This window comes from Cajanus cajan, chromosome 7, assembly GCF_000230855.2.
Source record: "Cajanus cajan strain Asha chromosome 7, NIPB_CcT2T_4, whole genome shotgun sequence".
In the NCBI taxonomy this organism is placed as follows: Eukaryota; Viridiplantae; Streptophyta; class Magnoliopsida; order Fabales; family Fabaceae; genus Cajanus; species Cajanus cajan.
The window spans coordinates 43030350-43043630 of record NC_138523.1 but is presented as its reverse complement, the minus strand read 5'-3'; the positions used below and the strand labels follow the sequence as shown (position 1 = coordinate 43043630).

Below are 13281 nucleotides of genomic sequence, written 5' to 3'. Positions count from 1 at the left end.
AACACATAGATATCTAACTCATCTAATTTAACATTATTATCTTTCTAAATATTAATTAATTAAGTAAGAAATAATTAAATAGAAAGAGAGAATATTAAGAGTTTAATTATAAATTTTGTTAATTTAAGAGTATAATAAAAAAATACCAAAAAGTTTAGAAATCATAAGATGTATTAAAAATATTTTAATATATTTTTTAAGTATATTTTTCAAAAGATTTTTTAATTACTCAATTTTTTAAAATTAGAATACATTGACAAGTTATAATTAAGATTATCTTAAAATATACTTATAGTATAGTTTCTTATCTTTGTCTTTATGTAAAGATTTTTTCCCACTTTTTTATATATGTCCCTTTTATATATGAATAAGACCCTTTTTAAGTTTTTAGTTGCATTAATTATATATATATATATATATATATATATATATTTATTTGAAAATATCTTTATTTAATTAGCAATTTTTTTAAAATAATAATTATACTTAAAGTTAATTGAATAAAAATTATCTCTCTTATTAAAATTGAAGAATATAAATAACACAAAGATATCTAATTCATCTAATTTAACATTATTATTTTCTCAAATATTAATTAATTAAGTGAGAAATAATTAAGTAGAAAGAGAGAATATTAATTTAAGAGGTGTTAAGTATAAATTAAAAAAAATAATTTAAATTATTGACAAATTTAATCTTCTTATTTAAATTAATTATTTTTTAAAAAAAAATGTGTAATTTAATTATAAAAGTCTCATAAATGAAGACAAAAGTAATATTAATGTGCTTAAACTAAAAATACAAGTGAGTGAATGTTATTGAAATTTGAAAATGTATTATTAACTGTTATTTAGTTGTAGTACACTTACAACTTATAACATGGATTTTCTTAAAATATACATATGATGTAGAGTGGAGGTGCAAGGTAAAAGTAGAAGTGGTATTGTGAGTGTGACGAAGTGAAGAGACATAAGAAAGGAGGTGTAAATGGTAATGCTATGAAGTATGAGTGCAATGAGCAGAGGCAGAGAGATTGAACGCAAAATTCTACGTCTCCTTCACGGCGCCAAAACCCGCACCCAACTGACCCAAATCCACGCCCACTTCCTCCGCCATGGGCTTCACCACTCCAACCAAATCCTGGCCCACTTCGTCTCCGTCTGCGCCTCCCTCCACCGAACCCCTTACGCCGCGACCATCTTCGCCCAAGCCCACAACCCCAACATTCTCCTCTTCAACGCCATCATCAAGGCCCATTCTCTAAGCTCACCCTTTTCCCCTTCCTTCTCCCTCTTCTCCCTCATGAAGGTCCGCGCCATCTCCCCCGACGAATACACCTTCGCGCCGCTCCTCAACGCCGCCGCCAACCTCCGCCGCTACGCCCTCGGCCAGACCGTCCACGCCCATGTCCACCGCCTCGGCTTCGCACGCCACGCCTCCGTCCGCGTCGCCGCCGTCGGGCTCTACGCGAGTTGCGGGAGAATGAACGACGCCGCCAAGGTGTTCGACGAAATCCGTCACAGGGACGTCGTCGTTTGGAACTTGATGATTCAAGGGTTCTGCAAGACGGGTGAGTTGGAAACGGGTTTTAAGCTTTTCCGGGAAATGAAGGAACGGAGCGTGGTCTCGTGGAACCTCATGATGTCTTGTTTAGCGCGGGGTGAGAAAGAGGAGAAGGTTCTTGAGCTTTTTCGAGAAATGTTGGAGGAGGGTTTTGAGCCTGATGAGGCTTCCTTGGTTACTGTGTTACCTTGTTGTGCTCGCTTGGGAGCTGTGGATGTTGGTGAGTGGATCCATTCCTATGCAAACAAACAGGGGTTTCTACGAGACGCTGTTAACGTGGGGAACTCGCTCGTGGATTTTTATTGTAAAGGTGGTAACTTGCAAGCTGCATGGGGCATTTTCAATAACATGGCTAGTAAAAATGTTGTTTCTTGGAACGCTATGGTATCGGGTTTGGCTTATAACGGGGAAGGGGAAGTTGGGGTTGAGTTGTTTGAGGAGATGGTGCGAGGAGGAGTTGCTCCTAATGATTCCACTTTTGTGGGGGTTTTGGCGTGTTGTGCTCATGCTGGTTTGGTTGATAGAGGGCGTGAGATTTTTGCTGCTATGAGTGTCAAGTTTGGGGTTTTGCCTAAACTGGAGCATTATGGATGTGTTGTTGACTTGCTTGGGCGTTGTGGGCACGTGAGGGAAGCACGTGACTTGATCGGAAGCATGCCCGTGGAGCCAACTGCTGCCTTGTGGGGTGCATTGCTTAGTGCTTGTCGGACTTATGGTGACAGGGAAACTGCGGAAACTGCGGCTAAAGAGCTCGTTCGTCTTGAACCATGGAACTCCGGAAATTATGTGTTGCTGTCCAATGTTTATGCAGAAGAAGGGAGGTGGGATGAAGTTGAGAAAGTTAGAGTGTTGATGCGAGGAGGCGGGGTCAAGAAAGTTCCGGGGCACAGTGCAACTGGGTAGTTGCGTGAAATAATAACCATTCTTTTGGTTGACACAAACTAAAGGAGTTCTCTTTTCAATTTAATGCATGCATGAAGATTGGAGAATGCCACCAATCTAATTTGTTAGTGTTGCATGAAGACAAATACCGTTCAAGTCCCAATTCCAGACCATTTTGACATTTCATCATGGATTTGAATTGGAAAGGAAACAATGATCTGGATATGTCAAACTCAAAGTTGGTTGTAGGGATTGGTTCAAGTTCGCACTGGATACTTTATCATGCCATTGAGATTAAGGAATCAATATTTTCTACATTGATTCACAGATTTTGGTAATTTTTAGATATATGGAGAATCCGTGTAGTTTCAAATGAATCCGATGACTGAAGTTTTTTTGTATTATTCCGAAGGAGTAACATGTAAAATACTTTTTATACATTTTTAACTACGCTTTTTATGTCTTTCTCCGTCTTGTCTTTGTGCGCGTCTAATGGGATATGCTGATATATTTCGTTGAGTCATGAAGAACTGTAGAGTCTACTGACTAACTGCAAATATTTCATTTGAAATCGATCCTTGCTTGGGATTGTACGGTACCATACGGATTACATTAAGACATCAGTCATGCACGTTACAAGAAGGAAGGAACGTATCACTATCCGGCTAAACATTGTAATGAAATCCATTGTGTATCTGTTTCTTACTGCTATTACCACGTGTCACATTAAATAAACCGCAGCTGCTACCAGGATGAAGAGATGAGATCTATTCACGATTGGAAATTTGGGAGCATTATTTGTCTCTCCTTCTATGTAGTCTGCCCAATTGAAGTTTCCTACACGTAGCTAACATGTTGTTAAAGCAGCCATTTTTTTTAAGAAAATGAAAAAAGAAAAGGAAGTTTCAAGCTGATATATACAAGTGTATGCGGAAAGTGACCAGCATCCTGACCTCTTTGTCTTGAGTAGCTACAGCCAGCATTTAGTGCATATCTCATTTGTTGTACAGTAGCTTTGTTGTAGAATATGAAATTGGACAGTATATTATCAATGCAATTAAGCACTAGCTGTGTTTCAGTTAGGCATGGCCCACTGCAGAAAAGTTCAGTAGCCTCTGGTGGTACGTTAACATTCCCAGATGGGTTTAATCTATATGCCTCATCACATCCAACATATAACTGGAGAAAATAGATGACATTGAATTCGTGTTGTATGAGAGCTTAACGTGAAATAACATGCTTACAACAAATGGCATCAAATATTTGTTACTCACCAGCTTATTGTCAAAGCACGATAAGGCCTTTACGATGCTTTGTCCTTGCAGATCACCCTCGGCTGCCTCTGTTCATTTTTTTTCACGAATACACATGCAATTAAAAATTTCAAATTGTATATATCAGGATCCGTAAGTGTTGCATAGAATAAATGATAGAAAGAAAACTTAGTTGAAGCCATAATAGATAAGGTGTAGTCATAATTCATGACCTGAGTAGAAGCAAAACATTGAAATTGAAAGTATAATAACGATGCTGAAATTTCCCTTTAGCATGAGTCCAAAAGCCATGACTATACTCGTGTCGTGTGAAACAGTTGAGTGCATGGGGAGAAAGCAAACGACGGAAACTTAATATAAATGTGATGATGACGTTGGTATTGAGCAAAAGTGGCAACTAGAGCTGAATATAGTAGGCCACCTCACAAAGATATAATAATGGAAAAGAAGAAAGTGAATCAGTGGTTTGGTTAACAAATAACACCAGTTTATATCGATAATGGGTGCAGAAAAATTGAGTGATACAAAAAGTGAAAGCAACGTTTACTAGATAGATTATATTAATATTTTGTTACCAATCTATCTAACTTGTGGAGCATGTCATTTTTGGAACTTCAGTTAGGTGATCGTATTGGAGAATGGATTTGCCACGTCAGTTAGGTATTTCTTAAAGAAGATGGTGTCATTGGATTCAAGAAAGTCAAAAGAGAATAACACATATAAGCGAAAAAAAAATATAAAAACATTTACCCTTTGGAGATGCGGGGTATCGATCCCCGTACCTCTCGCATGCTAAGCGAGCGCTCTACCATCTGAGCTACATCCCCGTCGGAGAGACAGTGCTAAAACTTTTAATGACAAAATTAATAAACCTAATGAATGGCGACCAATTTCCCACATGATGAAATGACGAGTAGTTTTGTGAAAATGACGAAAAATAAATGTATACAAGTCCAATAATCTGAGCCAAGATCTTTCGTGAAAATAATGACATGGCTAGACAAATAAATAGACATGGAATTGAATATTTGATAACTTAAAAGTAAACAATTCATCGACGTACCATTTTAGTAGCCTAAAACATCTTGGGACGTTATCTATACATCAATATATGTTGACCGATCACCATCTTTATAGCTTTCTTTATTTTAAAATAAAATATACAGAGTGAGTAGCGGGAGAGCTATTACGAGTAGGACTAGGAGAGCCATAATCCCCATTTTTTAAAAATGGATATAGACGATTTTTTTTCATGCATGAGACAATCAATAATTTTGAGTATATTGTGCACTTTTTTTATTTATCAAAATCACTTCTACTTCTTTTTATTTAATGTTTTAAAGTAAATTTTGTGCTGCTATCATTTGCTTATTTAAAATTTTAAGATAATATTCATTGTTATGTCATTAATAATATTTTTAGGCTTAAATATGTTTTTAGTCCCTCAAATTTAGGGTAAATCTGTTTTGGGTCCCTCAAATTTAAAGTTATTTTTAGTCCCTGTAGTTTCAAAAAATATTATTTTAGTCCTTATATTCAAATTTTGTTAAGAAATTTATCAAACATTATTGCATAAAATTTACCTATTCGTGTCCCTATTAGTGAAAATATCATATTAAATCCAGTTGATATTGCATAACTATCTTAATTAGTCACTTTCAATTATGTTATTAGTGACTTAAGGGACTAAAACAAGATTTTTTAAAATTACAGGAACGAAAAACAACAGTTTTAAATTTGAGAGACCAAAAATAAATTTATCTTAAATTTGAGGGACTAAAAACATATTTAAGCCATATTTTTATCTTCACCTAATTTTTATTTATTTTATAAACATGTAATAAAATCAGATAACAAATTATTGAAAAACTAAAGTCAAAAGGATAGTGCTAATCACTCTTTCACCTATTGAAGCATTTTATAATCTCACATGTGTTTTGAATATTTCAAAGTACTAATAATAACTACAATTGATGAGTGAAAAGGTATGTTAATTTAAAAAAGTAAAATTTAAAGAATTAATAAACAATACTTGAAGTGTACCAACAAAGTTTCATAACTAAGATGTTGTCAATCATATTTATAGAATAATACTAGACTAAATCAAAATATTGACAATTATTAGTTCAATAAGAATATTGAATAACAATCTACAAGACGGATAAGTATTTGATCTAATCAACATTTCGTTGCAATCATGATAAAAAGAAACATCTGACCGTTATAAGATAATATAAAGATTATTGAATATACTTGAGGATCGAGAAAAAGACTTTGAATCAAAAATTTCTACGTGAAGAAAATGAAAGGAGTATTTGATAGGTAATTTTCAGCCATGTCATTAGTTGTTTTTCGTTGATTACTAATATCCTAGTTTAATTGACATCCTAGTTCCGTTGATTACTATTTGATAGGTTGAGAATCTTATAGCTAATGGGATACCTAAACATTGTAGAGCCCGCAGTTCTGCCTAGCAACTAGCTACATCGCAAGGTTTTGCTGACTACAACACAATGGTGAATAATGGTGACGATTTCAGATTTACGTGAGGGAGGAGATGCTAATGTTCACAAAATAGAGGTGAAATATTGTTTCATGTGATTGATTTGATGATGTCTAGCAAACTCAGCCAACAGCCTGCAAGAAACTTTGTTTTCCTAGCATGGATGCAAGGACAAGAGTCTTTAAGTATATATATTATAGCCGTCCGTTTCCCTTCCGGAAAAAAAGATAAACAACGACCAGAAATAACTAAATTTGCACGGCATATAATGAATCAGTGAAAGAAGTGTCATTTTCCTTTAGGCTTTAACAACAATTTCTTTGTACTAAGAACAAAATATGTTTAACAGCAATTTGTACTAAGAACATCTCTATAGCACAACTATAGGAAAAGGCTTCTAGAAACAGGATTCCAAGCCATCTCTTACTTATTACATGGACTATTTGATGTATTGAGAGAGCCATTTGAAACCATCTCCATAACCCATTTTCTTCACAATACTGCACATGAAAACCTCCATAGCACGGACATTAGAGTCTGACAAATTTACACTGCCCTTGCCTGTGGTGAAATTGGTCAGGCCCAGATGATAACGCAACTCTTCTTCTGAGGCGGCATATGGAATATCTATCTTGTTTCCGAGGATAAGAAAAGGGACAGTAGTCAAAGACTCATCAGAGAGAAGAGCATCCAACTCTTTTTTAGACTCGGCAAATCTTTCTTTGTCATATGCATCAACCAAGTAGACCACTGCATCTACCTGCATTAAAGAAAGATGAAGCTTACTCTAGATTCTCCAGCATGGGCGAATAAATAATAGTATATCTAAAGCCAGAGAATAAGTCATCAGTTTAAATATTTATAACAATTTAGAAAGTCATGTATCCACTTGCACGTGCCAAAGTCAAGAAATGCTTAATGCTTGAGAATAGTTCATTAATAATGCAAGCAACAATTAAAAACCAACAAAAAAGAAACCAATTTCTGAGAATGCTTGATCTTTTCAGAGAATCAGTTTTTCTAGAGGTATACTAGTAGCAGACAGAAATATGGAAGCATGAGTATCCGGATATCCCTTAATTTAAGTATATATTATGTTCAACGAGACACTCAATAGAAAAAAATTTGTAACAACAGCATATATGTCTGATAAAATACTATTAGCAACCCTCTGATGAGAAAGGGTGCTATCAGCGAATTACCATGTATTATTTCTGCCTCCCATGAATCAGATAAACAATGACCATTTAGCTGGGATTATGAAGGCATCAATCAATCCTTTAACTAAGTTCTAGTCAAAATAACATAGATATTAGTCTAATATATTAAAATCTTCCACACCACGATAGTATTTTTAACAAATTAATAACAATGCAATTCCAGTAATGAGTGTAGGAAAACAAAACTTTATCCTTGTTAACAGCTAGAACAACAAATTAACATATTCCGGTCAAACTTCTAGTGCAGCTTTATATCTGCAATTGCTGCATGATCACTGATCACCACACATTAATATTAGCACGTAGACCAAAACTATATCAGATTGGACATTAAGATTTAATCCTATATTCCAAACATCTATTCGTGGGAATCGTGGCCAAGTTCCATCTAATGATATGTTTTCAAATGTGTTTGTATTAGGAGAGGGAGAGAAAGAGAAAAATACCTTAGCATAGTAATCTTTCCAGACTCTTCGCGCAATCTGGTGACCCCCAAGATCAAAAGCCTTAAACTTGATCCTTCCAATACTCAACTCCTCTGATGTTGGATACTGTGTAGGCTGATGCTGAACTAGTCTCTGCCAAACCAATATACCCATTAAAAAAATCATATCAATAACCAAGCCCATGTTCTAGCTCAAATAAACTATGGTAATGTCAGGAAGCTAGATACTACAAAGTACAAAGTACATATTTGAAGTCAATTTGCCAAGCTTGCTAAAACCAGAAAATTATTATTGAGAAAAACACAAATATATTTTTGAAAAACAGATGTTAGATGTCACAAAAAGGACATTAAAACATAACATGCAATACACGCAATTGGTTTTAAATTGTCTACAACTGCACATGCAGTGCAATCAAGGTTTTATGTTGCGGTTGCAGTCACATTGCAGTTTTGTTGTGATCCTCGATATTACGAAAATTTGGAGACAATTACAAATACAATCATGCGGTCACAAAGACCCCAAAATCCTTGATGATAAGGCTGCAATTGTTGTCACAGACTACTTTTTAAAACCTTGAGCCCCATATTGCAGTTTTTGAGGCTTCCCAAACTGCATCAGAAAATACATAGGATTGACCTTAAATTATGGTCCACACTCCACACTCCACACTCCACACTCCACACTCCACAGCCAAAATTGTCCGCAATATTGCTAATCACAACATGCAGAAGAATACAGAGAGTCAATTAGCCTCTTTGAAACACTCAATCTCGTAAGATTCAAATAGCACAAAGGGATTAAAGTTCAGGAAAGACAAATCCGAAGCAATCAGCATATGATTTATCATGATTTGTAAATAAAAAAATAAAAAATAAAAAAAAAAGCGATTGAGGGGGACCTCGTCTTTGAGCATGTGAAGCAAGGTGGTTTTTCCGGCATTATCGAGGCCTAAGAATAAGATCTTGGCCTCCTTCTGCCACAAGCCAAGCGATGCCAAAATTCCGTAAAACCAATCAAAGAAAAACATGGCCTTTGTTTTGTTGTAGGCTGGATCTGGATGTTACTCCACTCCCAATCTAGAATGAGAGTATAGAGATCGAAAAGCAGAGTGAAGAAGAAAGGAATATAGAAAGAGTGAGTGTTCTGTTCTGCAACGATTTTCATGCAACTCCGACTCTGCCTCTTTCGGGACCCGACTGCTGACCGGGTAATCCGGTTCACCTATATTCCAATTCCTCTAAATTATTGTTATTTTTTATTTGAAAAATAAGTTCAAAAGTTTACATACTCGTATACTTATTTTATTTATTTTAATTTTTACCGAAAGAAACTTATATCATTTCATCTGGAATAAAAGTCTCGGTACAACTTAATTAAAATCAAATATTTTAGTTATAAAAATATTAAATTTATAACATTATAAAATGAAATATTTTAATTATAATATATATGAATTAAATAAAATATTTTCATTACAAAAATATTAAATTTATGAAATTTTAGAAACTAAGTGAGTGTTTAAACTTTCTAATATTTTACTATATTTTTAATATTTTTTATTTAATGAGAAAATAGGACATGCATTTTTTTTTATTATTATTCGATGATAATTTATCATGTATAATAACTTTTTTTATTTTTTATAATAAAAACCATATGAATATTCATATTAAAATTTTGTTTATTATTTTAATTATATATAATAAATATTTAGTGATTAGGAAAAAGAAATTAAAGTAAAAATGAGAGGTCTTAAGTTTGATTCTCTTTTATATAATCTTTTAAATAAAAAAATAAAAAAATTAACATGCTAATCGATTGAAATTTATAAATGAATGATTGAGTTATTCAATAATTGAGTCCATGATTGAATTGTTTTTATAATTTTCATTAATCAAGTGAATTCATCTTGTCTTTTTTTTTTTTACCATCTTTAAGATTAGTTAGTGTTTTTTTCTTCTTAAATTTATTTTTAATTTTTTTAAATATAAGATAAACTTATTTTTTAATTTTTTAAATTTAAAATTATTATTTTTAGTTCTTATAATTTTTAAAAATCTCATTTTAAACTTTGAGTTCAACTTAATGTAATATATTCACTAACAATCTTATGTGATAGTATTTAACAAATTTCTTAATAAAATTTTAGTATAAAAACTAAAATAAAATTTATAAAATTACAGATATTAAAAAACAAAAAATTTAAATTTAAAAATTAAAAACAAATTTATTTTAAGAATTAAAATCATATTTAAATATCAATATATTAGGTATTAAAGGCAAAAGTTGAATATTTATTCAGTGCATTCCATCATCTATTTCCATCTTAATCAAACAATTTTACAACATTATATTTATTTATTTCTCTTACATAAAAAAGAATAAAAAATTTACTATATTTCTTTCACTTTTTTTCTTTTCACTATATTTATTTCCTCCTGGCAAGTGCAAAAGATATTCGATGAATTAAAATCTAAATTTAATTCTAAACATCATAATCATTAAAAGACAATTAAAATGTAAAGAGCAGCATGAACATTGACTCTGGAATGGTGAAATTCAATTACAGTATTAATTATAGGCCTTGAATGTCCAAACTCCAAAACCCGATAAATATAACTATTGTATTCATTATTGAGGCTTAGAATTCTGTGGGCTAAGGGCTTGTTTTCAAATGCAGAAGAAAAGAAACCAGTGGTGGCTGAAAGTGGCAAGTTTAATTACACGGAACCATCTCTACCATTGAATTGTCCATCACGTACATTTGAACAAAAACAAGGCCCATTCTGTTAAAATACCGAAAACCAGAAGCCCAAACCCAGAAACCGCCAACAGATTCAGCAAACAATCCTAATTCCTATGTTTAGATGTTCCATGTCAAGTCACCTTACTATAAGACAGGTGGCAAAAATACAATATAATATAATATAAATAGACACATATCAACACACGAGCCACTAATTTGAGTCGAGCTTATCTTTTGCAGAGTCTTGTTTTGTTGTGATCTCAAAGTTGTCATGGCAGAAGACCAACGCCGGATTCTGGTGGCGGTTGATGAAGGCGAGGAGAGCATGTACGCTCTCTCATGGTGCCTCAAGAACCTCGTTTTCCAAAATTCCAAAGACACCCTTATTCTCCTCTACGTCAAGGCCCCTCGTGTCGTTTTTTCTGCCTTCGATGGCACAGGTATAATAAAAAGAACACAACCTTAGCTTAGTGTTTATTATGATTAATTAATTCGATCCTTTTTCAGGGTACTTGTTTTCCTCTGACATAGCGGCAACCATGGAGAGGTATGGCCAACAAGTTGCTGATGCTGTCTTGGAGAAAGCCAAGAAACTGTGTAACCATGTTGAAAATGTACCTACCTATACCTATACCTACTTTGTCAATTAGTTACATTACATTACATATATGCATGTCCTCTTTTTATTTTTTCCTATGTTAGAGTTTCTGAATATTTTCAATGGGTGGTGTGGTTAAGTTGGAGACGAGGGTAGAGAGTGGTGATCCAAGAGACGTGATCTGTCAAATGGTTCAAAAGTTGGGTGTTGATGTTTTAGTGATGGGAAGCCATGGTTATGGTCTCATTAAGAGGTGAGTCCACACTCTAAAGTACCCTTCTAAGTGAATCAAGTGTTTAAGTCCTCTCTGCATGTGAAGTGTGGATTTAATTAACTGATTTTTGGATGGTGAATAATGGTAGGGCTTTCCTTGGAAGCGTTAGCAATCACTGTGCACAGAACGTGAAGTGCCCGGTTTTGATTGTGAAGAAGCCAAAACCAAGCGCCGGAGACATATAATAGTGATAATAATAATCATCTAATCTTTAGTGGCTTTGTTTTTTCTGTAAATAGTGTACTTTGGCTATGTTTCATTTGGGTTGTGTGTTTTATTTGTTCCTCCTCGAAAGGAATATATATTTCGGCAAATATTAAACGTTAAAGGCTAAAGTAATAGATGAGTATCCCTGTTTTTGTGATTCTCACTTTATTATTTTCTATTCAAAAGTTTTGTAGTGGTTGATCCACTGAAAGCGCAATCTGTTTTCACTTGGTACTCGCGATAGACTTTGGTTTAAAGGAGAAAAGAAAAGCAAAGTTTTCCTTATTTACGGTATACAAAGGAAGAAAGGAAACAAAGATTAAAAAAAATAAAAAAAAAACTCAACAGGCAAGAAACTTTTCCTTATTTGGTTTGGAAGGAGAGGCGGGGAAGGGAAAAAAATAATTTATTACGGATTAAATTACATTTTTTTTAGTTCCTCTATCTTTATCTATCTAATTTTAATATAGTGATATTTAGTTCTTTAATTTTAAGAATATGATTTTTTTTTCTTTCGTTAAATCAATATCTATTAATTATTAAATTTTAATATTTATTTATATTTAATTGATGTGATATTTAAAAAAAAACATGTATATAAGATTTTTATGAATAAAAATATTAATCACTTATAAAAATATATACAAATGAAGATATTTTGAATATTTTTGTAATTTTTTATTTATATATGTTATATCACTAAATATTATATCATTTAAGTAATAATAAATTACTAAATAATATTAAAATTTTACTATCAACAAATATCAAATTAATGATAAGATTGAATGTTTAAAATTTTTAAAAATAGAGAACTAAATATCTTTATTTTAAAATTTAAAAAAATTACATATCAATAAAAAGTAGATAAATTAAAAGTACAATTTAACCTTTATTATTTTATTCTTACAATGTTTCAAATATAAGAACATAAAAAAAATTAATACAATTTTCGTTTTAGGAAGTGTTTCTACAATTTAAATATTTTAAATATTTTAAGTTTACTTTTTAAGATTTTAAATCCTCTGATATTAAAGGGAGCTAAAATTGAGAGAAGAATGAAAATTTATATTATTATCACCACTATTAGTGGGTTGGACTGAATTGGTCTTTTAAGTTTACTTTTTTTTAAAAAAATTTATTAATTAATATTGACTTATGATATTTTATTTATGATTTATTTTTTATTAAGTAATTGTATTGTGTATTTATTTTATTATTATTAATGTAATGTCTTGTTTAACATTTGATTCATTGATATTTTTATAATTGTATTTAATTATAAATTTTGAAAAAAATTAAGATAAATAAAATAAAATGATTTATAACTTTTAATAAGTTGACAGGTTAATTCAACCCAACATGATAATCATCTATAGGTTGAGTTAAACCCAATGAAATTTTGTGGTTTAGATTTAAGAACATTAAAATTTGAAAATAAAACATATAAAAAAATGAAAATTGAATTTAATATTTAATTTTGTAAACTTTAAATTAAAAACTATTGTTATTAGGGCCTAAAATAACATTGTTGCATCTATGTTCATTTAGGTCCAAGCCAATCC

At 32.2% G+C, this 13281-nt stretch overlaps 4 protein-coding genes and 2 non-coding genes across 7 annotated transcripts; 2 read left to right on the top strand and 4 right to left on the bottom strand.

The window, feature by feature from the left end:
* Positions 1 to 909: 909 nt before the first annotated feature.
* On the top strand, positions 910 to 2914 carry LOC109819221 (Tetratricopeptide repeat (TPR)-like superfamily protein). Its single transcript, XM_020384867.3, has one exon. The coding sequence runs from the start codon at positions 1006 to 1008 to the stop codon at positions 2464 to 2466; it is 1461 nt and encodes a 486-aa protein (XP_020240456.1). The 5' UTR covers positions 910 to 1005; the 3' UTR covers positions 2467 to 2914.
* On the bottom strand, positions 2828 to 4703 carry LOC114915037 (uncharacterized). 2 transcript variants are annotated; one of them, XM_083059696.1, is made up of 4 exons: positions 3932 to 4703; positions 3720 to 3787; positions 3367 to 3624; positions 2828 to 3282 (listed from the first exon to the last, which is right to left on the bottom strand). In XM_083059696.1, the coding sequence occupies exons 1-4, from the start codon at positions 4044 to 4046 to the stop codon at positions 3256 to 3258; spliced, it is 468 nt and encodes a 155-aa protein (XP_082915822.1). In that variant the 5' UTR covers positions 4047 to 4703; the 3' UTR covers positions 2828 to 3255. The 2 variants fall into 2 exon arrangements, with proteins under 2 accessions (XP_082915822.1, XP_029124855.2); XM_029269022.2 differs by having other exon boundaries at positions 3399 to 3624; positions 3932 to 4679.
* On the bottom strand, positions 4474 to 4546 carry TRNAA-AGC (transfer RNA alanine (anticodon AGC)). Its single transcript has one exon. It is a non-coding gene; the product is annotated as a tRNA-Ala (tRNA).
* Positions 4704 to 6488: 1785 nt separating the features above from the next.
* LOC109819228 (small COPII coat GTPase SAR1A) lies at positions 6489 to 9098 on the bottom strand. The gene is made up of 3 exons (XM_020384873.3): positions 8790 to 9098; positions 7889 to 8020; positions 6489 to 6982 (listed from the first exon to the last, which is right to left on the bottom strand). The coding sequence occupies exons 1-3, from the start codon at positions 8916 to 8918 to the stop codon at positions 6662 to 6664; spliced, it is 582 nt and encodes a 193-aa protein (XP_020240462.1). The 5' UTR covers positions 8919 to 9098; the 3' UTR covers positions 6489 to 6661.
* LOC114915040 (small nucleolar RNA snoR83) lies at positions 7363 to 7480 on the bottom strand. The gene has a single exon (XR_003802881.1). It is a non-coding gene; the product is annotated as a small nucleolar RNA snoR83 (small nucleolar RNA).
* A 1741-nt stretch (positions 9099 to 10839) lies between the features above and the next one.
* LOC109819217 (universal stress protein A-like protein) lies at positions 10840 to 11873 on the top strand. The gene is made up of 4 exons (XM_020384863.2): positions 10840 to 11077; positions 11145 to 11251; positions 11376 to 11488; positions 11598 to 11873. The coding sequence occupies exons 1-4, from the start codon at positions 10909 to 10911 to the stop codon at positions 11692 to 11694; spliced, it is 486 nt and encodes a 161-aa protein (XP_020240452.1). The 5' UTR covers positions 10840 to 10908; the 3' UTR covers positions 11695 to 11873.
* The last annotated feature ends 1408 nt before the right edge of the window (positions 11874 to 13281 follow it).